The sequence below is a fragment of the Dryobates pubescens genome, chromosome 33 (genome assembly GCF_014839835.1).
Source record: "Dryobates pubescens isolate bDryPub1 chromosome 33, bDryPub1.pri, whole genome shotgun sequence".
NCBI lineage: Eukaryota > Metazoa > Chordata > Aves > Piciformes > Picidae > Dryobates > Dryobates pubescens.
The window spans coordinates 6,009,596-6,034,187 of NC_071644.1; the positions used below are offsets into that span (position 1 = coordinate 6,009,596).

At 46.1% G+C, this 24,592-nt stretch overlaps 1 protein-coding gene across 5 annotated transcripts in view; it reads left to right on the forward strand.

Moving 5' to 3' along the window:
• The window catches only part of RERE (arginine-glutamic acid dipeptide repeats), a 247,943-nt gene that overhangs the window by 211,217 nt on the left and 12,134 nt on the right, over positions 1–24,592 (forward strand). For all 5 annotated transcript variants that reach the window (XM_054175884.1, XM_054175886.1, XM_054175885.1 and 2 more), the window contains 2 exons: positions 21,829–21,991; positions 24,172–24,264. In XM_054175884.1, the coding sequence (XP_054031859.1) occupies positions 21,829–21,991; positions 24,172–24,264 (256 nt within the window). The remainder of the gene's footprint in view (positions 1–21,828; positions 21,992–24,171; positions 24,265–24,592) is intronic.

Sequence of the window (24,592 nt, forward strand, 5' to 3'; positions counted from 1 at the left end):
TGTTGAGGGCTCCACAGCTGGACGCAGCACTCAGGATGAGGTCTTACCAGAGCAGAGTCGATTGGCAGAATGACTTCTCTTGACCTGCTGGCTGTGCTTATTTTGATGCAGCCCAGGGTGTGACATGACTACACTTCGCTGTGATCCCTTCAGTTGCTGGTATGCTCCTGGCAGTCTTTGGTTCCTTGTGACAGAAGCTTTGAAAGTGGATTGGCAGGAACAAGGAGAATGCAGCATTGCTTTTTAAAAGCAAAACAACCAAACCAAACTACAACACTGCAAATACACACACACATAAAAAACCCCTACCTCATTCCTCATTTCATGGCCTAAATCTAATTAAACTACAGGCTGGGTATTGAGACAGAGTTTCCAAACACAAAGGGCCTAACAGCCTTGTGAGAGGATGAGTGTTCCTGAAGGTCACTTTTCAAACGTGCAGTTAACGTCAGCCTTTTGGAGATTATCCACTAATGCACTGGGCAGCCTGCGGCCTTTCATCTTGGAAGGGGCTACATTTCATGTTGAAAGGATGGAGCCAATTATTTCAGGGTTACATGGCAGTTGGTTTTGGTTTTTATGATCAGGGGCCTGAAACACCTCTGCTTACGAGGGCAGGCTGAGGGAGCTGGCCTTGTTCAGCCTGGAGAAGAGAAGGCTCCAGGCAGATCTAATAGCGGCCTGCCAGGACCTGAGGGGGGCTACAAGAAGGCTGCAGAGGGACTGTTCCCAAAGGCCTGCAGTGATAGGATGAGGGACAATGGTTTGAAATTAGAGAAGAGTAGATTTAGACTGGATGTTAGGAATAAGTTCTGCACCATGAGGGTGGGGGAACACCGCCACAGTTTGCCCAGGGACATGGTTGAAGCTCCATCCCTGGACATACTCCAGGTCAGGCTGGGCAAGGCTCTGGGCATCCTGATCTAGTGGAGGATGTCCCTGCTGACTGCAGGGGAGTTGGACTGGATGAGCTTTAGAGGTCCCTTGCAATCCAAAATATTCTATGATTGTATAATTCAGCGTTCCATGAGAGTGTCTGCTATCCTTTTAAGCAATTTTACCTTGTTCCAGTTACTCCTGGTGTTGCTGTTGAAGAGAAAAATGTCTTCAAGAGAAAATACTGCCTGGTGAAACAAGCAGCACTCCCAAGCTTGGCATTCTTTTTTTTTATGGTAATGGGGGAAGGAGAGGGGGAAGAGGATTGATTAATGACATGTAGCAACATATATGGGTAAACTGTGATAGCATCTTGGAAACTTCCTTTGAACAGAGAGCACAGTGGTAATGTGTGTAACCAGCACTACCAACCACAGGAGGAATGTTTAGCATAAAGATTTGTTCTCCCTTTGTGAAGTCATTCTGGATTTAACAAACAGGTGAGATCTGCCAAGCTATCCCTGCTTGATGTGGAAAAATTACTGTCTCTCTTTCTCTTTTCACATGTTGATGTTGGCTTTTTTTATTGTACCTTGTGCTTCAGCATTCACCAAACCTTGGATAATTGTTTACTTTCATACTATGCCACTTGGAAATGGTTTTATAGCTCCCTGTGAAATAGAAATCCTCCAGGAGGACTGTTAATGTTGCAGCATATTCATAACAGCAGCATTATTCTGTGTCACTTGGGTTAGTCAGGAAGCTGCTTTGCAAATGGTTGGAACTTGGAACAGCAAACATCCCTCCAGGGTTGATAATTTTTCCAGACAAGATGATTGAGGTGATAGAAACACTTTCAGCACTGCCGTGCAGCAGAATGCCTGGTGCTGGCTTAAATCTGAAGGCTGCCTCTTCATCCTCTTCCAGTGGGCTTTGATAAATACTTTCTTTCAGGTGGCAATTAAAGCTCCTGAAAAATAGGAAGACTGGAAGGTGGTCTTGGGCAAAGAGATCCATCAGTGGCTGGGCCCGTGTGTGCCGTTGCAGTCACTGGTGTTGACCCAGAGATGGATTGTCTCAGGGTTTGTCTTTCTGCAGAGGAAAGGATGGCCAAGGAGAGGGGGGAGGTAAGGGAACTGGGAGGAACAGTAGTTGTTAACATGGCCTACTTTTGATGTTTAACTTAATAAGGAGCTTTGGACAGTCAATTAACAGGATTAGCGAGTTATTTGTCTGTTTGAATGTGGATATTTGCATGCTTGCTTTTCTGAAGGGTGTGCGATTGGCAGAGGGTGTTTCTTTGCTGATCCTCTCTCATCTCCTGTTTAATACTTCACTGTTTCCCTAGCTTCAGCTTCAGGTCACAGTTTCTCCATTTCACAAAGGTCTGGAGTTTTGCAGGGTTGTACTTCTCTCTCTCACTCTGGGGAGAAGCAGCTCACAGTGATTGGGGTTTACACAAAGTGCAGATGAGTTACTCACTGGTTTTCTCCCAGTGGTTTTTTTTGGTGCCTTACAGAAGGGTAGGAGTGGATTTAGACTCCTTGACTCCTTAAAATATCTGATCCCCCCAGATGCATATTTGCTGCTTGGGCTGCTGCCAGCTGTTCAGCTCTTGGGTCACTAATGCTTCAGACTGAATTTTGAAGCAGTGAGTTGGAAGTGAAGAATTGCATATCTCACCTCCTCAAAGTCACTTTCCTGCTTTGCAGATGTGAATGTGGAGTGGGTTGCCTGCTGCTCACAGCTTGCTGTTCTTACATGCCTGAGCTGAATGTCAGGTGTTTGTTGGGCCTCTTGTGTGTGTGTTTGGGTATGAAAGATTCATGAAGCATTTTGAAGAGATGGTTGTGCCGGTGTGAAAAGCAGCACTAGAGAAAAATCTCAGGAAGTGGTCTGTGTGTTTGGGTGGGGTTTGTTTGGTTTGGGTTTTGTTTTGTTTGGGGTTTTTTTCAGGGCGTCATTTCACAGGTTCACAGATTGTATCACATTGGAAGGGACCCTGAAAGGTCATCTTGTCCACCCCCCCGGCAGGCAGCAGGGATACCTCCACCTGGAGCAGGCTGCCCAGGGCTACATCCAGGCTGATTTCCAATGTCTCCAGGCATGGGGCTTCAATCACATCCCTGAGCACTTCCTCCTGATGTCCAACCTAAATCTCCCCTTCTCCATTTTCAAACCATTGCCCCTCTATCACTCCAAGTCCTTCTAAACAGTCCCTTCCCAGCCTTCCTATAGGTCCCCTTCAGACACTGAAATGTAGCTCTAAGGTCTCCCTGGGGCCTGTTCCTTTCCAGGCTGAGCAGCACCAGTTCTTTCATCCTCACTTCATGAGAGAGGTGCTGCAGCCCACTAAGGAGCTGCATTTTCCCTCTTGTTTTTACCAGTGGTGCCATACACATGAAAACATCTGGGTTTGACTTAATTTGTTGCTTTTGATTTATTCCCACCTGAATTTTTGCCCTGCTAGCTTGGGAGCAGCTAATTACAACAGCATTATAGACCTGGGGAATCCTGACTGATCACTTAAAGGAATGGGCTGAATCCCAGACTGACTTCACAACTGAGACCTAAGCAATAGAAGCACACAAAGAAGTGGAGAAATTAACTCAAGTAAGGCAGCAAACAATACCTGCAAGGATAGATCAATGCTAAATGACATCTTGGCAGTGTTGCTGTGATCAGTTTGATTGAGGAGGAGAAATAGGAGCAGTAAAATGACTTCCAAAAATGATACATGGGACAAAACATAACTTGTGCTTACATTGGTTGTGGCTAGATCCAGCACAGTTAAGTGATGTTTAGCCAAGAAAATAGTGTCTGTGGTCTGTCTGTCAGATGTCACAGGGTTTCTTCGCCAGAGTTGTGTAATAGCTCAACTCTTGTTGTTGCAAGGTGTCTGCCTTAGTTGTGTCAGCTGGTTGGGTGACTGAAGGTATTTGTAATCAGAAAGGAGCTTGCATCTTGAGTCCATGGCTCTTCATTTCTTGGTGTTTTCCTGAGCCTGCAAGATGCAGGGTTTGTGGTGGGTAGAGCAAGGTGCTGCCAGCTCAGAAACTGGATAAACAGATAGGGAAGGATTAAGCAGGACAGAAAGGCTGTTGTGAGGCAGTAACATTGCTGTTGGAATAACTTGAAGTGATGAATTGTTTGAAGCAGCAGCTGCCTTTAAGAGCTGAGACGGCTGACACTGCTGTGTTTTGCTCCTAATTGATGGAGAACTGCACATAAAGCTGAGAGCATTCTTAGGCTATTGAATATTTCATATGGAAAACACAGGGATTCTGCATTTAGAGAGGCTGCAAAGAGGTGGGAAGAGGTTGCCCAGAGAAGCTGTGGATCCATCATTGGAAGCATTCAGAGTCAGGTTGAACAGGGCTATGAGCAGCCTGATGTAGTGAAAGTTGTCCCTGCCAGTGCCAAGGGGCAGAAGTGACTTCATCCCAGATGCCTTTGCTCCTTTTGGATGCCAGAAAAAATTGCCTGCATCAACCAGAGGGTTTCTCTTTTCCTGAAGAATGCTATCTGTCTCCTTTGCCCAGACAAGAAGCTGTGTAATGCCAGACCATTACTGCTGCTGTGATCTTCTCTTGTTGAGGAGCTGACAGGAGCAGCATATTACAACATGGTCCTTAAATGGGCAGGATGCCATCTTCTTATCTTCAATCACTCATCACCTAGCCCTTGCCAGGAAGATTTGAAGGGTTCTTTTATGTCTCATGTGCTCAGCCACAGCCCCTTTCAGGTATTTCTACCTTTTCTTACTCTGGAAGGATTGAAAAGAGAGAAGACTCTGATAACAAAGGATGATTTGACAGACCATGAAGTCAGTCTTGTAAAGAGAAAATTGACTTCATCTCCTTGATCTTTTGTGTGTGGACCTTCTCTGCTGAATTGATTAGGCTCTCCCAAGCTCTGTGAAATGGGATAATAGATTCATAGAACGGTTTGGATTGGAAGGGACATTGAAGATCACCTAGTTCCTCCCAGGTCATGGGCAGGGACACCTCCCAGCAGCCCAGGTTGCTCAAGGCCTCATCCAGGCTGGCCTTGGACACCTCCAGTGAGGGGGCATCCATGACCTCCTTGGGCAACCTGTTCCAGTGTCTCATCAGCCTCACTGTGAAGAATTTCTTCCTGATCTCCAGCCTAAAGCTCACCTCCTCAAGCTTCAATCCATTCAGTCCAAGCCCTTTTCTCAGCCTTTTCTGTGAAGGTGCTGTGGAAATAAAACTAAGGTTTAGAGAGCTGGGTGGAAGGCTTGGTTGTAAGAGAGGCTTTGTCAGGACTGTAGTAGGCAGGAAAAGGAGAAGGAGAGGAGCTGGAGGATTCCCAGAATTTGTCATATGATGTCAACATGGCCTTTGTAAGCTGCCCCTTATACTGCAAGTTTGATGTGCTGGGGCAGCACACAGAGAAACCCTTCACAAAACTTCCATGCATTCAGTGTCTGCAGGAAACATTAACTTGTGCCCTGCGTGTGGTTGTTTGCTGAGCTTGGCCCTGAGCCCAAGCCCTGTGTTCAACACTGATCTTGTTTCACTAATGGAAATCTTCCACAGTTAGAAGGAAAAATGAGAATGTGTCCCCACCAAATAGACTCTTGAAGGCATTCCAGCTTTCAAACTTAGCCTGAGCATCCATCAGGAGCTTTTTCTCAGTGCTGAGCTGTGTCATTTGGTGTCTGCATCTTTCTCCAGAAGAATTCATTTATTTATAGTGCAATATTTTGCTGTAGTAAACCAAATCCAAACTGTAATGTAACTTAATAATAGATGAAAGCTGATGTTTTTTTCTCTAGAGACACAGGTTGCTTTGTGGGGGTAGAATTCTGTTCTTAGACTCATTCAGGGGAGGGAATTCTTTAACTCAGCATGTTCTCACTTCTAGTTAATAGAGTTTCTCTTGCTTTACTTGACTCTGATTTTCACTCAGGCCACACTACTAATCTTAGAGATGATAATTCCAAATGGTTGCACACAAAGTTAAGGCTGGGAGTCCTAGCTGGCCATGTCACCTCACTCTGTGTGCTTCAAGCAGGTTTCACAGTTCCAGTTCTGCTTCCTACTACCACCTTGATTATTGATAGGGTCATAGATTCATAGAATGGTTTGGGTTGGAAGGCACCTTGAAGATCATCCAGTACCGAACCCCTGCCATGGGCAGGGACACCTTCCACCAGCCCAGCTTGCTCAAACTTCATCCAGCCTGGCCTCAAACACCTCCAGGGAGGGGGCATCCACGCCCTCCCTGTTCCAGTGTCTCCCCACCCTCACTAGAAGGAATTTCTTCCTAATTCTCCAATCTCCAGGGGTGCTGGATTTAGATGATCTTTAAGGTCCCTTCCAACTGAAACCATTCTGTGAAGAACAAATACTGATAAAATCCCTTTTTTTGTAGTTGTTTTGAAGTTCCCAGTTATAAGAGGTTCTCTTCCTGACACCTTGGATGGTGTGTTGGTTACAAGCCACTAATTAAAGTGATCCCTGTCGCTGCCTCGTGGTAGACATCAGCATGCTGTGACTGTTAGACATGGTAGCAGGGAGTAAGTGGTGTAATGCTGCATGTGTTTGGCTTAGCTGGTCAGCCAGCCTATTCCCAAGGCATGTTGGCATAGACTAATAATGAAGAGTTTGTGGGCTCTGATCGAAGCAGCTGGAATGAGACTCTTCAGTGTTTATCAGCAGGTAACAAAAAGAGCTCTCTGCATGGAGAGCTGGGTGGGCAGGTTAGAATGTGGGTCTGTGTGGCAGGAGCTGTCAGGTATCACTCAGAGAAAGCTGTTGCAGAGTTTTGCATAGCCAATAAAGCAGCACAACAAAGCAGTCTTCATCTTAATCTTCAGAAGCTTGCTGACGGGGTGAAATGACATTTTGTTCCTCTTTATCAGGAACTCTCGGTCTCTAATTTGCAGAACTCAGGAAGGGAGGTAGAGACAAGTCAAGAGGGAAATAAACCTGTCTCCATTTACATGAGGGAGCTGAGCTTTCCTTGGGTAGTGAAGTGAAATGCAGAGAGTCATGTTTCAGGGACACAGAAAGGCAGCTCCAGCAGAAGCTCGGCAGGCAGCTGTAAGGAACAGGCTAGGTAGGAGGCAGACAGGCTGCACAATAGGTCAGTGCCCTTGTTTGACAGCTTTCCTGGGGTCTGCACTTCTTTTTCCTCTGCCGTAAGAATGCAGGGCCAGAAGAGGCCTGGGGGGATTGCTGGATCTAAAGTTCTGTTGTCACAGGCAACCAGCTCTCAAATCCCTTTCATGAAGGGATCAAACTTCATATTAAAGCTCGTAAGGTCTGCAGCCATTTGTTCTTTTGCCAATACTGCCCTTTTGCTGTAATGGCTCTTCTGTCTCCCTGGTGGATAACTGGCTGTGGAGCTGCAATTCTGTGTAATAGGTATTGTGCAGAGGCAGACAGACAAAGATGACTTTTCTAATGCTGCAGCTGCTTTGTGTCATCCAGCAGGTCAGAATCTGAAATTTGCCCAACTTGTCAGAAATAGCTATTAGAAGGTTAGCTTGCCTGGTGGTGTGAAGCAGCTCTTGGGTGTTCCTCCTGTTGCTGAGATCTTGTGAGTGGCATCTGATCTGGGGATTGATGAAAAACACTATTGCCTTAACTTGCTCCTTCCATCATAATTATTTTCCCTCCTGCTTCCATGGCTCTCCTGTCACAGGTTAGCATCCCTGTAGTGGACATGACAGAAAGGTAAAGATGAGCCTCCTGTTTCAGTGCAGCTGGCAGGAGAAACTGCAATCAGTGTCAGTTTGAGTTAGCACACTTTGACCTGTCCTGACAACTCCTGCTGTGCGTGTGGGCCACGAGCAGGGAGGACAGGATTCATGGCAGCAGACGGATTTCTTTGAGCACGCTGGAGTGTGATTTGCAGGACCTGAGGAGTCATAGCCCTAAGTCATGCCCCAAAACCAGTGATGCCCAGGGGGGTTGTGGTGTCTCCCTCTCTGGAGATACTCAAAACCCGCCTGGCTGCGTTCCTGTGTGATCCGCTCGAGGTGATTCTGTTCTGGCAGGGGGAGGTTGGACTGGATGATCTGTCGAGGTCCCTTCCAGCCCCTAACATTCTGTGATCCCTAAATATAAAGTGGGGATCAAACTGACTTTCCAAGGGAGTAGCTGGGATTACTGCTTGCTGCAGACACCAGAACTGTAAAGAATTAGCAATGTCTTTCACTTTGAGCTCCCTGTGTGTAGGTATTATAGCAGGCTACAATGAACTGATCGTTCTAATGCTGCTTTACAACTCCTAGCATTGTCTTTTAGTTGAATTTTGCTTGCTGAGGATTTTTTCCTGACAGAAAGAATTTGAGACTGGAGGGAAGCAACAATAACTGAGGGATAAGCAGCTTACGTGGCAGTTCTTTTGTGGTTTGGAGGGGTGGGGGGTTGCTCAGCGTCCTGCTTTCAAATATTCCTCTCTTCATATTGCTCTGATAAACAGGAAAGCGCTGAAGTACCCCTCAGCCCTCCACACTTAATCTAGAAAATCTCCTGGTTTAAAGAAATGTTCTTGGAGAACAGTAAAAGGAAAACAGCTGTTGAGGGATCAGATCTGAGGGAAACCAAAGTCTGTTTAAAATCAAGGCATAATGACAGGGATGCCTGCTTGAGGGGTTTTGTTTGCGAGCTTGTTGCATTGTCCATACCTCAGAGTGCAGAGCGGAGCAGGAACCCATGCTCCTTAAACCTGTGTTTGTGTAGTGTGTAAATCAAAGTTCTCAGTGGTAAGCTTTGTGTGAGTTCATTTGATGCGTTCCAGGTGTCAGATGGGATGGCTTGCTTCATCCATCTGGTTTGCTCAAGTGCTGGACAGCCTGGGATGGAGATTTTTATTAAGATGTCAACATCTAGCTGTCTTCAGCATGGAATAACCCCTTGGCATGGGGGGTTGATAGTTTTCATCATGAAATAGTGAGCTGTGAGGACTTTAAGGATAAGAAAGGGCTGGAAAAGGTTGCTCTTTCCACGTGATGCATCTTCACATTGCTCATTAACAGCATGGATTATTTCAGGAGCTTTGTTGCCTCTTGTGTGATTCTCAGTGTTCTCTGAATCCTGTTGTGTGAACATGACTTTATACTGAGCTATAAAAACTCGAGAGCTCCCCTATAGGTCCTGAGCTGCAAAGGGAGGAAGCTGTCTGTCAGGGAAGATAATGCACACGTTTGACAGGCCAGGCTTTGTGTGATTGGTCACAGATGTGTTTAGAAAACCTCAAACATCTGTTACATGGAAATGTGGAATGCAGGTCAGTGCAGACACAGCATCTGAAACTCTGCTGCTAGTGGCAAGTTGCATTGCTGGTGAGCCTCAGAGCTCAGTGGCCCTTGGAGTCTTACTTCTGTAGTAAAACAAAAACAGAGAAAGTGACATTGGAGAAACGAGTGGCTGATTCCTTACCTTTCAGGTCTTGGTTAATTAAAACAGGAAAAGCTGATCAAACTTTCAGATTTTTCCACTGGCTGATTTATTTGAGTGGTTTTGTTTCCTTGCTGTTGTGAATATGTTATCTTCTCTGTGACCACTGTCTGCTCAGGAAGGAAATAGAGCTGGGACTGCAGAGCACAGTGTGAGTGATCTGTGTTCTTAATCTAGAGGCAAAAACCCTCTTACCAAAGGAATAAGAGAGAGGGAAAAAACCCAATCTGACATCATGGGACTTAACTCCTACTGAGAATGACATCAGATTCCAATAATAAAGTATGGCAAGAACTAGGTTTGCTTTGAAACCTGCTAATTTAATGTGTTCTGACTTAAGCCAGGGAAGGCGTCAGACAGGCAGTTTCATCCAAGGAAACAAACAGAAGCAGCAGCTATAATTAACAGGAAGATGTCCTCAGTGGCCCATAAAATGTCATAGGATTTACACTTTTGTCTGGTACAGAGAAGCTGCAGCAGCTTGAGGATTGGAACTTTTCTGCAGACGGTTCAGGCTGCCCCAGAAGCTTTGACTGATGTGGTCTGTTTGACCTGGAACGCTTGCCCACACATAGACTAACTCATCACTTTTCAAACTGTGGCTTGAAAGATAGCTAGAAACTCCTTGGGTAAGTAGGAAAGACTCCAGTGCCTTCTCAGGTGAGTCGAGCCAGGGATTTGCATTGCAAGATGTGAGCACTTAGCCATTTGAAAGAACCTCTTCAGATCAGTCAGATGTCATCCATCTCACCCCTGTGTGAGCTTGCAGCTGAGCAGAAGGGGAATTTGCTGAGCTGTGTAATGGTTGTCTGGTTTAGCTAATGAGGAGTGTGACAGTCTAGGGGTGGTTTTATTGCCCTTCCTCAATATTCTAGTGAGAGAACCCCCTTCTAACTCTGCTGAGCTCAAAGCCAGTGTTTTCTCTCATCCGTTCAGTTCCATGTCAGTATCATTCCAGTGAGCCTGAGGCATCCAGTGGAGTGTTGCAGTAACAGAGAGTACTGGTTTTAAGTGACAATTAGCTGGAAGTGGCTTGTTTTAAATACCAACTTGCATTATTGCTGTGAAGCAGTCAGCTAACAGACCAAATAAAGCTAAGGGTAACAACAGGGGGAATGTTTTGGTAAGTATAGTTTGATTCTGTTTGTGACACTGTCACCATGCAATAAGAGAAGTATTTGTGAGGTGGTGAAACTTTGTCTCATTGCAAGCCTGGTTTCAGCCATGCAGAATCAGAAAACAAACTGGACACCAAACTGGGAGGAGTGGCTGACACCCACCCCTCACCCACCCCCCCATCCCCCAGGCTGTGCTGCCCTTCAGCAAGACCTGGACAGGCCTCAGAGTTGGGCAGGGAGAAATTGAATGAAATCCAGCAAGGGCAAGTGGAGGGTCTTGAATCTGGGAAAGAACAAGCCAAGCCCATGGACCAGTAGAGACTGGGGGCTGACCTTTTGGAAAGGTGCTCTGAGGAAAAGGACCTGGGGCTCCTGGTGGGCAACAGGATGCCCATGAGCCAGCAATGTGTCCTGGTGGCCAAGAAGGCCAATGGCATCCTGGGCTGTGGTTGAGAGAGGTTCTCCTCCTCCTCTACTTTGCTGTGGTGAAGCCACATCTGGAATATTGTGTCTAGTTCTGGGCCCCTCAGTTCAAGAAGGATCTCAAGGAACTGCTTGGAAGGGTCCAGCACCAGAGCCACAAAGCTGCTGAAGGCAGTGGAACATTCCCCTGTGAGGACAGGCTGAGGGAGCTGGGGCTCTCTGGCTTGGAGAAGAGGAGCCTGACCGCATTCATGTTGACAAAGATGTGGAGGGCAGTGTGGGGAGGTTGGAGCCAGGCTCTGCTCAGTGATGTCCAAAGATAGGACAAGGGCCCACTGGGTGCAAGCTGGAGTGGAGGAGGTTCCATGGGAACATAAAGAAAAACTTTCTCACTGTGTGGGTGACAGAGCCCTGGAGCAGGCTGCCCAGGGGGGTTGTGGAGTCTCCCTCTCTAGAGACATTCAAAACCCACCTGTGTGCCTTCCTGCATGACCTGCTGTAGGTGACCCTGCTCTGGCAGGGGGAATTGGACTGGGTGATCTTTCAAAGTCTTTTCCAACCCCTAACATTCTGTGATTCTGTGAAGTGAGCCTGTGAAATGCAGGAGGATTAAGTTCCCTGCCAAATAGTAGGATTCCATTTTTAATACTTTAGTTATACAAAAAATCTGACAGGAGGAAATGCTGCTTGGAAAAAAATGCCCTGCTTGGAATGCCACTTCCTGCACGTGCCTGCCCAAACACAGACTGGACTTGGGTTTCGCTGGATTCGAGCTGCCATGCAAACCACAACAGAAAACAGGCAGGTTGGGGAGGAAATTGCCAAAGTCTGCCAATATTTTTGATTGGTTTCAATAGCTGATTGTGCTTGATAGAATTTCCAGCCTCTCTCTAAAAAAATGCATAAAACAGAGGAAGTGCTGTGGTTGAAGGAACCTTTTCATTCTCTCGCAGCCATTACGTGCTGCTGCTACAGAAAACCCCACACCACATTTTGTTCTGAGCAGTCTTTTCCCAAGCTCAGAAATGGATTTTTTCCCCCCAGCCACTGTCATTCCATTATCACCTCAGGAAATGCAGGGATATAACTGATGATCCCTTTAAAACATCCTGTGGTATTCCACTCCTCCCATCCTTCATTTCCCTCCTCTCTCCAGTCATTAGAAGTAGCACTGCTGATGTATATTTTATGGGGTGACCCTGACGGGCTGTCGCTTTGAGGCTCTGCAGAGATAATAAGATTGTGCATGTAATGACGGGCAGATAAATAGAGAAGTGTTTACAGGTTGCAGTGGGGTAGCTTTAGCTGCTTTATGGCTTGCTGCTTGCTCACACACACCCCCATGTGAGCAGCCTTGGCTTTAAATAGAGTGACATGTATCAGAGAATCGCAGCATGGTAGGGGTTGGAAGGGACCTACAGAAGGTCGCACAGGAACATGTCTAGCTGGGTTTGGAATGTCACCAGAGATGGGAGGCTCCACCACCTCTCTGGGCAGCCTGTTCCAGTGCTTCAGCACCCTTAAATTAAAGAAGTTCCTCATCATGTTTAGATGGAACTTCTATGTTCAGGTTTGTGCCTGTTACCCCTTGTCCTGTCATTGGGCACCGCTGAAACAAGACTGGTGCCACCCTCCTGACACCCACCCTTGAAGTATTCAGATGACCATTGATGAGGCCCCCCTCAGTCTTCTCTTTTCCAGACTAAAAGAGCCCCAGTTCTCTCAGTCTTTCCTCATCAGAGAGATCCACATCATCTTTGTAGCCCTTTTCTGTACCTCTGTCCTCCTTGAACTGGGGAGGCCAGTACTGTAGGCACTGAGAAAGGTACCACTGCATCCCACACCCAGCAATATGCAACCAAGAAACTTAATTATTGAGCTGGTACAAAAGGAAAGTGCAGCTAAAGGGATACTGTACTGGTGCTTGGCACCTTCAGTGAGACAGTCCTGTTCCCTGCATTGTGCTGCTGCGTTCTCCACACCAGCAACATCGATGGGAAGTGTCTGGGAAGGGGGCAAGGCATGGCCCAGTGCAGGGTGTGGTGGGCTCTGCTCCGAGACCTTTCCTGAATGCCTTGCATTTCATTTCTCTGGGTATTTAGCCCACTCTCCTCTTTGTCCTGCTGTGGGAGCTCCAATATTGAGAACTTCTACTTAACAGGAGACTGGTATGGAACCAGCTGTGAACCCCAGGACTTTGATGCGGGGTGTAAAATGGAATGAAAGAACTGCTGGCTCAAGAAAATCAGGACTCTGCCATCTTCTGCAAAAGCATTTCATCTCTGGTCTTCAGAACTACACTGTGCTTGATTTGCCTGTCCCACTTGTGCTTTCTTTGGGGTAGTGCTTTGGGCATCAAGATGTGAGTGAAAAGGGAAGAAAGCTGAGTATTTGCATTTGCCAGGGGGAACAAATGGCTGTTGAACAGCAGGTTGCAAGGAGCCTGCAACCTGTTCAGCCTGAGCCTCAATAGGAAGAGAGATACCCTGGCTCCATGGGGGCTAAATTACATTCTCCAAGCTCTGTCTTCATGAAGGAGTTTGTGCCAGGTGAAAGCATCGCTGCAGTGCTGAAGAACTGAGCTCTGCTGGAATGGGAGACCTCTCTGTGCTGCAGGCTGGGCAGAGGCTGGTGGAGGTATGTGGGAAGGCAAGAGGTGGAGGGTCAGCTGAGGAGAGGGAAGAAGTTCCCTGGTGGAGCTGAGCGGTGTCAAGCAAATCAGGACTTCTAATATGATTCTAATTTGATCTGAGTAGTAAAGGGGAGCTGAGTAGAAGAGAAATTTTTGACAAATGCCTGTGAGGCAAACAAGTTCTTCACTCTTTCATTATTTTGCTAACCTCTTAATTGACCAAGGACCAGAGATCCCTGCGGGGGGTACCTGGTGACACCGTGCTCCTGGACAACTCTGACACTATTAACCATAGGCTCTAATAATTAATAATGGATGCAGCCAACAGTCTGTGAGTTCCTGTGGGGATTAGAAACTCTGTTGATTAACAAAAAGGAGTCTCTGGAGGAAGAAGCCTTAATTACAAAAGCTTTCTTTTCATTCTGGCATGGCGTGCAGCTGCAGAGAGGGTCAGCAGCTTTTGACTCTGGCTGAGGCTTACAACTGGCATGTTATGTGTTTGTTTAAGCAGAACTGAGGCTGGTACTTAAATCCCTAAAAATGAAATAAAAGAAGGATCATTCTCATGGAACAGATAGTGAGGGTAAGCTCCATAATATGCAGATTATCCTCTATTTCCTGCCAGCATGTGCAGCTTTAATTGCAAACACTGGAAGAGGTTAGCAAACAAAGTAGATGGAAGTTGTGAGTTAGATGTGGCACAGAGACATGCTCTTGGTGTGTCTTTCAGGCTGTGGACAAGAACATTTAGATTTCTCTGTGGCTTCCTAAAACCACAGCAGTTGAGTGGTAGGGATGAACCAGGAATGTCCAGCTGAAAGAAAAAGCAGCTTGTTGGAGGGCAAATGGAAAGCTGAGCTGTTGAGGAATAGCCAGCGGTGGCTGGATAAGCCTCACCAGTAGGTTTGGTTGTGAAAGACATCAAGAGGAATTTCTTTGCAGTGGTAAAATACTGGAACAGGTTGCCCAGGGAGGTAGGTGAGGCCCCATCCCTGGAGCCATTCAAGATAGACTTAATGTGGCCCTGGGCAGCCTGATCTAGTTGGAGGTGTTCCTGCTGATTGCAGAGAAGTTGGACAAGATGACCTTTCAACTCAGTGCAGGCTGTGAATTATGAAAGAGTTTTAAAGCTGGACTGTTGCTGGTGGAGCTCTTCACTTCATTTGAGGTTAATCAGCACAGTTGCACTTCTCACACAGGCTTGATCTTGGCCAGTGTATAAATCTTCTGTGTCTCTGGTTTTATGCACACTAAAATTATAAAGGACTGTGCTAAGAGTTGATTTGTAAATTCTTCATGCTCTTTGTCATCAAGTGGAAGATGCTCTACAGTGGTTGAGTGTTGCTGTGCTACTGCAGGTAAATACTTGTTTCAAATGAGAGATTTGCACCCTAGCCTGTATATTCCCTTTTTCTCCTGGCTTTGCAGTCCCTGTTCCCCCACTCTTTTCTGCTAGTGATTTCCATCACTCCTTAGGTCTCATGCCACTTCAGTTCCCAGGTGTAATTTTGTTGTAGGAGTTTAATTTGCGCTCGCCCTTTATGTTGATGGTACTGATGTTGTTGTTAGTGGATTCTTCTTGTTGTAGGGCAAATTATTATCTTGGGAGAATTACCAAAGTGATCTGAGTGTTCAGGTAGCATGAAAAATGAAAATGTTTTAGTTTCTTCACTGCTCAAGGAACTTTAGAGTGAAATCTTTGGGTTCCAGACTTATTGCTGCACTCTCAGGGGTGACACGGCTCTCTGATGACCTGTTGTATCCTTGGCCTCTGTCAGCTACCTGAGCAAAAGCAGCATTTCTAGGAGATAGAAGCTTACTTTTCCTGTGCTCTGAGGAGGACTAAGCAGGGTAGCAGGCTCATTTAGCAGAAACAATTAGGAAGCTAAAGCTGTATCTGATTGCAGGTTTTTTCCACAGCAAAATGAAATCCAGAAAATACAGATGGAGCCTCGGCTGGGTTCCCAGGAAATTCTGTGATTCTTCCTGTACTAAATTGACAGCATTAAAACCCAAGGAGTTAGCCTGGGTTTCTTACAAATCCATCTCTTTTGACTCCTGCTTGGCCAGCCTGTTTTTTTCCAGGAGTTTCAAATTAAAAATGGAACTAGCCAGCTTACCTTGCTATTTGCAGAACAAGGAAATGGAGCATTAGGACAGCCAGTCTTCTCCTAAAATCATCAGGAGAGTTCTTGGCAGAGGCCAGGGAGAGAAGGTTGTAGAATCACAGGTTGTAGAATCACAGAAAGAGCTTTAAGGTCATGGAGTCTGTTTTACCATCCAAGAGATGATAATGACTGTAAGGAACTGCTAGATAAAAACACCTGGCCTTCTAAAATGGGAACTGGATAGTCCTCAGGGAGCATCCCACCATTTTTAATGTGTGGGGCTTTGGGTTTGTTTTTCTTTGTTTGGGTTTGGTAATATTAGTTAAAATACTGCTTGGTTTTTAAAAGCCTCTCTTAAAATTTCAGTAATGTTTTAGATTCTGCAGCATTGCCTGCACCCAAGGTGGACATTGATCAGCGCTGCTGAGACTTACTGCTTAATTAGAGCATCTGCAGAACTGTTTGGTGTAGCTGGCAGAGGCATGCAGGCTGAGCTTACAACCATCCAGGTCCAGCTCTTCTGAGCTGCACACAGCTGTTCTGCCTCTTCCCTGCTGCAGTTTTTCAACGCTTGAGCTTGTTCAGACCAAGGGAGGAGCTGTAGATTGTCTCCATCTGGATATAGGCTCATGACAAGGAAGAGCCATGTTTTCCTCTGCTGTTTCCAGCTCAGTGTGGTAGGTTCTGTTCTTCAGGAGGTCAGAGCATTTGTTGTGTATATTGTCTGCAGCTTGAGGAGGGCAGATTCAGACCAGATATTGTGAAGAAAGTTTTTACAGAGAGGCTGGTGAGACCCTGGAACAGGTTGCCCAGGGCCATCATGGATACCTCTCTCTGGAGGTGTTCAGGGCCAGGTTAGATGAGGCCTTGATCAAGCTGGTCTGGTGGGAGGCGCCCCTGCTCGTGGCAGTGGGGCTGGAACTGGATGATCCTGAAGGTCCCTTCCAACCCAAATGATTCTGTAAAGCTCCCATTACACAAACTGTACTTGTGTAAGTCCTTCTTCCTGATGTTCCCCTTGGCGTTTGAGCAGAACCAAGACTGAAGCCAGAGGATTCGGTGATGGAAGGAGCTGCTGGAGACAGCATTTTTACCACAGGACTTTAGCAAGAGGGAGCATTAGCTAAATTGCCTTGGCTTAATAAAATCTTGATGGATTCCAGAAAGATTGTGAATTCATTAAGGCCACAGCTGGACAATCTATTCCCCTCTGCTATGCCCTGGCTGGTTTCTAGCCACTGAAGAGAGTTGTCATTTACCTTTGCTGTTTAATTACTGTAAAGAGATTCTCCTCCTCCTTGATATTTTTTTTCCTTTCTTTTTTTTTCCCTAGCAGAGCTAGGCTCTGGGGAAATTAAACAGCAATTATGATGTTTGCTCACTGTGTTCTACCATAACAGATACTTGAAGGTAAGTTGATGTGTTTGTGTGATTGGCTTCCATAGGAGCAGCTCTGCTGCAGCAGGGCTGTCAGAGCCTCTCAAATCCAGAAATGCATCCACGGTGTTAATCCTTTGTTTACCTAAGGCAAGACTAAACACAAACACGGGGTACAGCTTGTATTGTGTATTTTACATTGGGCAACTACTGATAAGGAGGCAGAAACCAGGGTGTGCAGCACTTACTGGGCCTCGGGAGAGTTGAAGGGGAGAGAAGAGGTAGTAAGGCTTGCTCTGGTCTGGTGTTTGTGCTGTGGCTTGGAGAGCTTTGTTGAGCTGCAAGACATACATGTGTGAGAGCAGTGGGGAGAGGTAAGAGAAAGGTTCCACATCTCCTAATCCGTGCAGGTGGCCTGTGCAGTACAAGCAGTAATGCTGGGTTAGCGGGGGAGGTGGGCACTGGTGGAGCACTCTTCCTTCAGCTCAGCCTCCAAAGCTGAATTGAAGAGGAAATCTCCCTGCTGCATACTCCTGTGGGAGTGGATCTCAACCATTTCTTTCTCTTCAAACATAATCCCTAGAAGAGAGAGAAAAGGAGCTGAAGCGTGACTTTCTGCTGTGTACCTACAACACAGGGTGACATGGCCTTGGCAGGAGATTGGAGTTGTGAGCTCCAGATGTGTTTCAAAATTGATGAAAGCTGAGCCATGGGTTTTAGTGAAGAACACATCCCCTCAGTCCTGTGGAACTTGAGTAATGGGAGAGGAGGTGTTCCCAAGGAAAGGTGGTGTTACAAACCTGAGCAGTGCTGCTCATTCTGCTTTGTGTGTTTGATAAATTGCTTGGGACAGTTAACCAGATGTTAACACAGAGAAAGGGAGTTGTGTTTGCAGAAGGGAGGTGGCATAGCAAGCAGAGGTGAGGCTGTTGCTATGAACCCATAGGGAGAGAAGTGAATCTGCTCCCCATGCTGATGGAAAAAGCTGTTCCTTGGTGGAAGAGGGCAACAGAAGCAGGTGGAAGCATTGGAAAAGGAGTCAGTCCCCTCTTAACTTCAGACGGTCTGTACGCCTCAGGCCACTAAACTGGATTAGGGATGAACAAGGTCTCTGTTTCAAGCAGCAGATTCTGTCCTTCCTGAACTCAGCTTGCAAGCCTTGAGCTTCTTTCATCAGCAGCCAGAGACCTCACCACAGGTAGTGGCTGTCTCCATGGTCTCACCCCTTCCTTGATTTCTGTCTGGAGCTTGGAAGTGAGGGGGATGTATGATGATGCAGTGCAGGATGGTTCAGTCTGCTTCATCCCGTGTGTTGCTAGTGATACCAGTGCCTGGCACCAAAACCTTCAAAGGAGACAGGGTATATTTGCAGGTTGTTAGGTGAGGACTGTTTACCTGGGTCTAGACCTGCTACCCAGAAAATGGGATTGAGAGCAGCTGCTCTCAGCCCTCCCCCAGTGCAGCAGCAGCAGCCTGGCTCTGTTCATCCTGCTGCTGGCAATTACAGCACAGAGCTGTGGGATGTGTTGACTGCGAGACCTTGTGGTGAGGTGAGGTGAGCTCGTCGGGAACAAAATGATCATTACAGGCCATTCATGTCAGCAGCGTTTATGCTTTTCTGTTTGCTTGCAAGCAAAAACAGCAGCTAATTTGCAAGGCTGCCTTTTGTAAAAGGGCCTTTTGATCAATGCCTGCCTGTGTTAATGTTTCAGCAGGCTATTGATTTCTGCAGCAGCTTTTGTTGCCTGAATTTATGTACCCTGGGTTTCAGCAGCACACACTATGCATGTTTGATTAAAGTTCATTTAACTTCACTGGCAGTGGAGCTGGAAGCTGCTTTTTTCTTCACTTCTTGTTTGCAGAACCAAAGCTGTTCTGACTTATTTCTTTGTGCTGAAGCTTCTGCCTCCCGTGCAGTCACCAGTATGCTGTTTCTAATCCTTCCAGACTCACTTCTCTCCAGCATTTAATCCCTTAGGTAGACACTATAATATTAGGTAGCCAGGCAGGCAGTAAGATCTGGCATGGAATTTTTTTCAGTGTGATGCACGTTTAAGCTGCGTGGATGTACACAGTGTTCACCTTCTCTGCCTGTGCTGCTGCTCCGAGCGTTTCACTGCTCTGTTTTTGTCAGAAAGTTGAGTCATTTACTGAGTCATGGAGCTGTGCAGCCTGATGATGCATTGGAAGTACAGAATATTCTCTAATAATTATAGAATCATAGAATGGTAGGGGTTGGAAGAGACCTCTGGAGATCATTGAGTCCAAGCCCTCTGCCAGAGCAGGTCGCACAGGAACGTGTCCAGGTGGGTTTTTAAGGTTTCCAGAGGAGGAGACGGCGCAAGCTCTCTGGGCAGACTCCTCCAGAATGCTAGTGAGGTTCAAATTAGTGCTCATTTAGGGCATAAGGAGTGAGCTCTTCACAGTGAGTGATAAAACACTGGAACAGGTTGCTCAGGGTTGTGGTGGAGGCCCCATTCCTGGAGACATTCACAGTCAGACTTGATGTGGCCCTGGGCAGCTGATCCTTGTTGTCTGCAGGGGAGTTGGACAAGATGACCTTTGAGGGTCGCTTCCAATCTGATGCAGTCTATGAATCCTCTTTTAGTGCAGCATACTTGGGATTGAATCCTTTAATATATCCAGATGTCATCATTGGGGTGAGACTAGCTGATGAATGAATTTCTATTTCATCTTCAGCTGCAGTTTTGGGAGGGTCTCAGAGACTCAGAATGAAAAAGGCTTTCTGGTCACGACGTTAGTGTTTTTTATAACTACCCACCATTTCTCTTTCCAGTTGGGTTTATGATGTAGTGCCTGTATAAGCTGTTAAACCTCCTTTGGGACCTGATGGGTTTGTGATGTGTAAGTAGAGCTCAGATAGGCTCCTCTCTCCTGTTTTGTGATGAGAGGAAAAGAGATTGGTTTGCACTCTGCTGTGGCCGTATGTCAGAGAACACATTAATCCACTGACATAAAGACGTGGGATTTACTGACTTGCTCCTTGGTGCTGGCACCTCAGATTTGATATAAATGGATTTATAGGTAAAATATGGCTGCTTCCATTTGCCAGAGACTTTTCTGCCTCTGAAAAGCATAGCACAAGCTTTTCTGCAGAGCTCTGTGTGCCTCCTGGCACAGGGCATACTCTCAGCTTGACAAACAGTGGTGCCGGATGGACTTTGAGCCTGCTTAATGGACTCGGAGTAAAATGGTATTGCTAAAGCAAACAAGTAGGCTTGGACAGGCAGCAGGGGGGTGCTGGGTGTCAGAACTCTGTGTTCTTCTCCTCTAACATTGCTTGAATGCTCAGCACCAGCCTGCACCCAGTTGGGTTTCAGATTCTCTTCAGGAAAGAGATTTTTTTTTTGGTTTGAGGAGAGGTATTTCTTTATTGTTGAGTTTTGTCCTTCAGAATCAGCACTTGAAGGTAATAACTCATTTTGCTCACTTATTCCTCCTTCCTCTCCACCAGGAATCCCTCTTGAGTACAGTTTGGTGTGGAGATTGATCAGGTTTGGTGGTGGGGAGATCAGTAGCATCAATCCCAGTGCAGAGTGCAAAATGCATCCATTCTGTCACTTGCCAGCACTCAGAGTTGTGGCTCTTTGCTTTTCCTGGTGTTTCTCTTTTCAAATTAGGCTTTGGTAAAGTTCTTAAGTGTCTTTAATATCAGCAGTTAACATCTAAAACAACGTCCTCCTCCTGTCTTTCACGTGTTTCAGTGGTACAGATGCTGGTTATGGCAGTAATTAGTTGGTTGAGGCCCTTGGGAGAGTTTGGATTAAGGGTGTGTCTTTATTAGAGTTAAGGTGGGTGACTTGCCCCCAGCATAGGCTGCAGGATTTCCCCAGAGGGGCAGCAGGCTGAGGTTATTTCATTTGATCACACAAAACACAGTTCAAAGAAAGCTTTTTTGTGGGCAGTTCAGGTATGTTTGTTCTGATGTTGGGGGGGGGGGTGGTGTATTTTTTCAAGGGACTACTTTTTTTTTCCACTTGCAACTTAAAAGAAACACCACCTTTTACCTCAGAGGCAGAGAAATGGCCAGGAAATGATGAGGTTTCAAAGTGAAAGGAAAGAGATTAAACCCACATTCTGTTCTCCTTTTGGGCATTGCATCCACTGGTTTGACTGGCAGCTGCTCTCGGTTTTTGAATGCAAGCCAGATTCATTAATGCTGTGAAATTATCGCTCCTTTCTCTAGGTGTGCTCTTTTAACTGCTTAATTGATTTAAATGTGGGCATATACATTCAAATTAAAACACCATTTACAGTGGTAGGGTTGAGTTATGATTATAGACTGCGTGGGGAACAGGGTTTCAGTCTAACTTCCAGCTTCTGAAACGGGAAGATTGGAAAGCAAACCTCTGCGTGGAATGTGGGTTGACAAAATGGCAGGGCCTGTTTGTATTGATCCTTACTCTTTCTGTGAAGAGCAGAGAATTCGTAGCAGTGATCAATTATTTGTGCTGATGGCTCACTGGGTGTGCTCCCTCTCTGGCTGGGGTGCTGTGGAGCTGGGCAGGGGTGTCAGCAGGGTGCTGCCAGCAAGGCAAGAGCATCCTCCTCCAAACTGCTGTGCCCAGAGGCTGGCTACATGCTGCCCCATTCTCTTTTTCCAGTAGAGGAGAGGAGTGAGAAGGAATTTATTTACTTCTCTCCTGCAAAAGCAAACGAAAAATAATAAGGCATTTTTTTTCTGTCTGATCCAAAGGATTCTTTTGTCTGGCTGAAACCCATCATGGAGCTTCCTACAGGAACTACATGTGCACGCATCCGGAGAGCAAAAAGGGAGGGGAAAAAGCTGACAAGTCAGGTTTGCATGCCCCTCTAACATACTCCTTCTGTGTTTGCAGGGAGAACTAATCACCTTCTATTACTATTGGAAGAAAACCCCTGAAGCAGCAAGTTCTCGAGCCCACCGTAGGCATCGAAGGCAGGCTGTGTTTCGGAGAATTAAAACTCGAACTGCTTCCACTCCAGTCAACACTCCCTCCAGGCCCCCCTCCAGTGAATTCTGTAAGTGGAAGCTGAAAGCAATGCATTTATCTTTGTTTAGATGCAGGGAGCAACAGTAATGTAATGGTGCTGCACCTTCAAGGGAATGAAGCAAGGAAATGGAGTTCAGGCAGTTGCCCTCTCCTGTTCCTATACCATTATGCTGGAATGCGGTAGGCGGCTTTGATCACCGCCTGCTTTGTGCAGTTCTTAAACATAAAAGCATCCTGGAAGGATGGAAACATTGCTCTGCTACTGAATTTCCCTACTCTTGTCTTGGGTCTGGGTTGTGTTTTCTCCATGCTTGTTACAGTAACGGGAATTAGACCATGCAGACAGAAGGAAGTCCTTTATGCCCTTGGAAGGAAGCCCTTTTCATCCTTACTTGGTGACCCATACCTCCTGCTTGATCTCAAAGCCTGTGCCGCAGCCAGCACTGTTGTATCCTAATACATCGGGAAAGAACTTTGGCCTTGACTCAAGCAGAAGTATCTAAACAAAAAATAACTACCCAAACCAGTGAAATGTGCTGCATTGCAAAGGGTTATGAGTAGTGAAGTCCATGTGGGTATATGCACTTTTATCCTGATGTGAAAGGCTTCTCTTACCCTGGGAGTTGTAAGTCTTCTGTAGGCTAAAACCAGCGCATCTCACTCACCCTCTAAAGGAAAAGGCAGGAATGGGCAGGCTCATATTGGTGAGATAAAGAATGTGGTGAGCAGGCAGGACAGACAATACTGCAGAGGGTATTAGTGAGGTAGTGAGAAAAGGCTCTTAGCTTCTCCTTGTGAAATGGATAGGATTTATTGCTGATTTCTGTCTGCACAAGAAATGAGGACTTGGACTCTCCAGCTCGATCCAAGATACTCAACACTTCAGTGCACATGCGGCTGGAAGGACCCATCCATATGGATCCAACTGCAGGGTGGGAATGAAAATCAATCTAGCTAAATAAAGCAAGGTCTAGCCTGATGTCATTTTTGCAGCCAGGGTTTAAACACCTGAAAGGATTAATGCAGAGAGGATGACTGTGTTAGAAGCTATATTTATTAGATGGGACCCTGTGTTAATTTGAAGGGTAATGAGTTGATGACAAACACTCGTGGCAAGTACTGTAGGATCCCTCCCTCTCTGTAACCTGCATGTATCACAAAATATCCTCTTGGAACCTTTAGAAAAACAGTATTCTTGCATCAGGGACTTCTCTTCCTAGTTAAAGATGAGAACAAAAGAAGCCACAGGGCTCTCTGCTTGTGACAAATTACAGACCTCTTACGTTGTGGATTTATTGGGGCGATGCTGGAAAAATGCAGTGTGCTCAATAAAAGGTTTTACTCCTGGCTTGTTGTAGAAGATGAGGGTAAGGTACAAATTTTGAGATGTCTGCAGATTTTCAGTGGGTTAGGGTGGTGCTTTTCTGAGATGTTTGCAGATTTTCAGTGGGTTAGGGTAGTGCTTTTTAGCTGGCAGACTTGTAAGCAGCTAAAGGAAAGGGACCCCTTCCATAGTCTCCACATCCTCAAAGGACAAAGCTCTTGATATGTAAGGTTGCCATGGGGCAAAACTCCCAAGGAGGCTTGCAGTGAGGATTGGCAAACTGGTAGTGTCCATGTAGTACCTCTCATCCAAAAGATTCACTGGTTTTCACACAAGTGCATTATGTGTAAGCGTTGTTTCTTCCACACACAAAAACTGTCTAGTTCCTGGGCTGAATATAGCCACTAACAGAGCATAGCAGCTCTCCCCATCTGGTTTAGAAGATGAAGTCTAGAAAGAAGACAAAACCGAGAAAAGTCACCACAGAGTCTGCCCATGGAGTTTACAGGAGTAGGATTTAGAGAATGATGTAAAATTGGACCAGGTGCTAGAGATAAATTTCTTTTTGCTTGAGAATTGTGCTTTGGGAGCACAGCCTCCATAAGCATGAACAGTATTGGAATGACAGATTGGAAAAGTACCATATGCTGAAGCAAAAGTTCTGTGGTTTGTGTCACTCCTGGAGCCCTTTCTTTATCTGCAGACTGAAAGAAGAAAAAATCCCCAAACAATTCCCATTCAAGGCAAGAGGGGTGCAGGAAGTCACAAAATTTACCAGGAGCCATTGTTAGTAGTGATTGTTTTAACAAGTAGGAAGAACAGAGAATCCTGCTGAGTTTTCATTTTATTTTTTTCTCTTTTTTCCTTGTTCTCTACTTACTTAGTGGACTTGAGCTCTGCCAGTGAAGATGACTTTGACAGCGAGGACAGCGAACAGGAACTGAAGGGCTACGCCTGTCGGCACTGCTTCACAACCAGTATGCTCCCAGTTCGTTTGTTTCTCTCCTTTCTGCTCCTGCTTGTTTCACGCAGTTTCATTCAAGTCACAGCAGTTCATGTGCATGTTCAGCTGTTCAAAACATGTGGGTTAGGATCAGCTGAACCATGCAGCAGTCCTGCCAGAGTTAATCATGCTTTGCCATTGCAAATTAATCTTGCAGTGAGAAGCAGAGATGTCTACAGGAGGAAATCTGCATGATCCGCAGTGTATCTAATCAATTTGTGATAGAGCAAATCAATACAGGACTGTGGCTCTCACACAAAACTTCTTCGCTCTGCACCTAATCTCTTCTGCAGCAGCCCCAT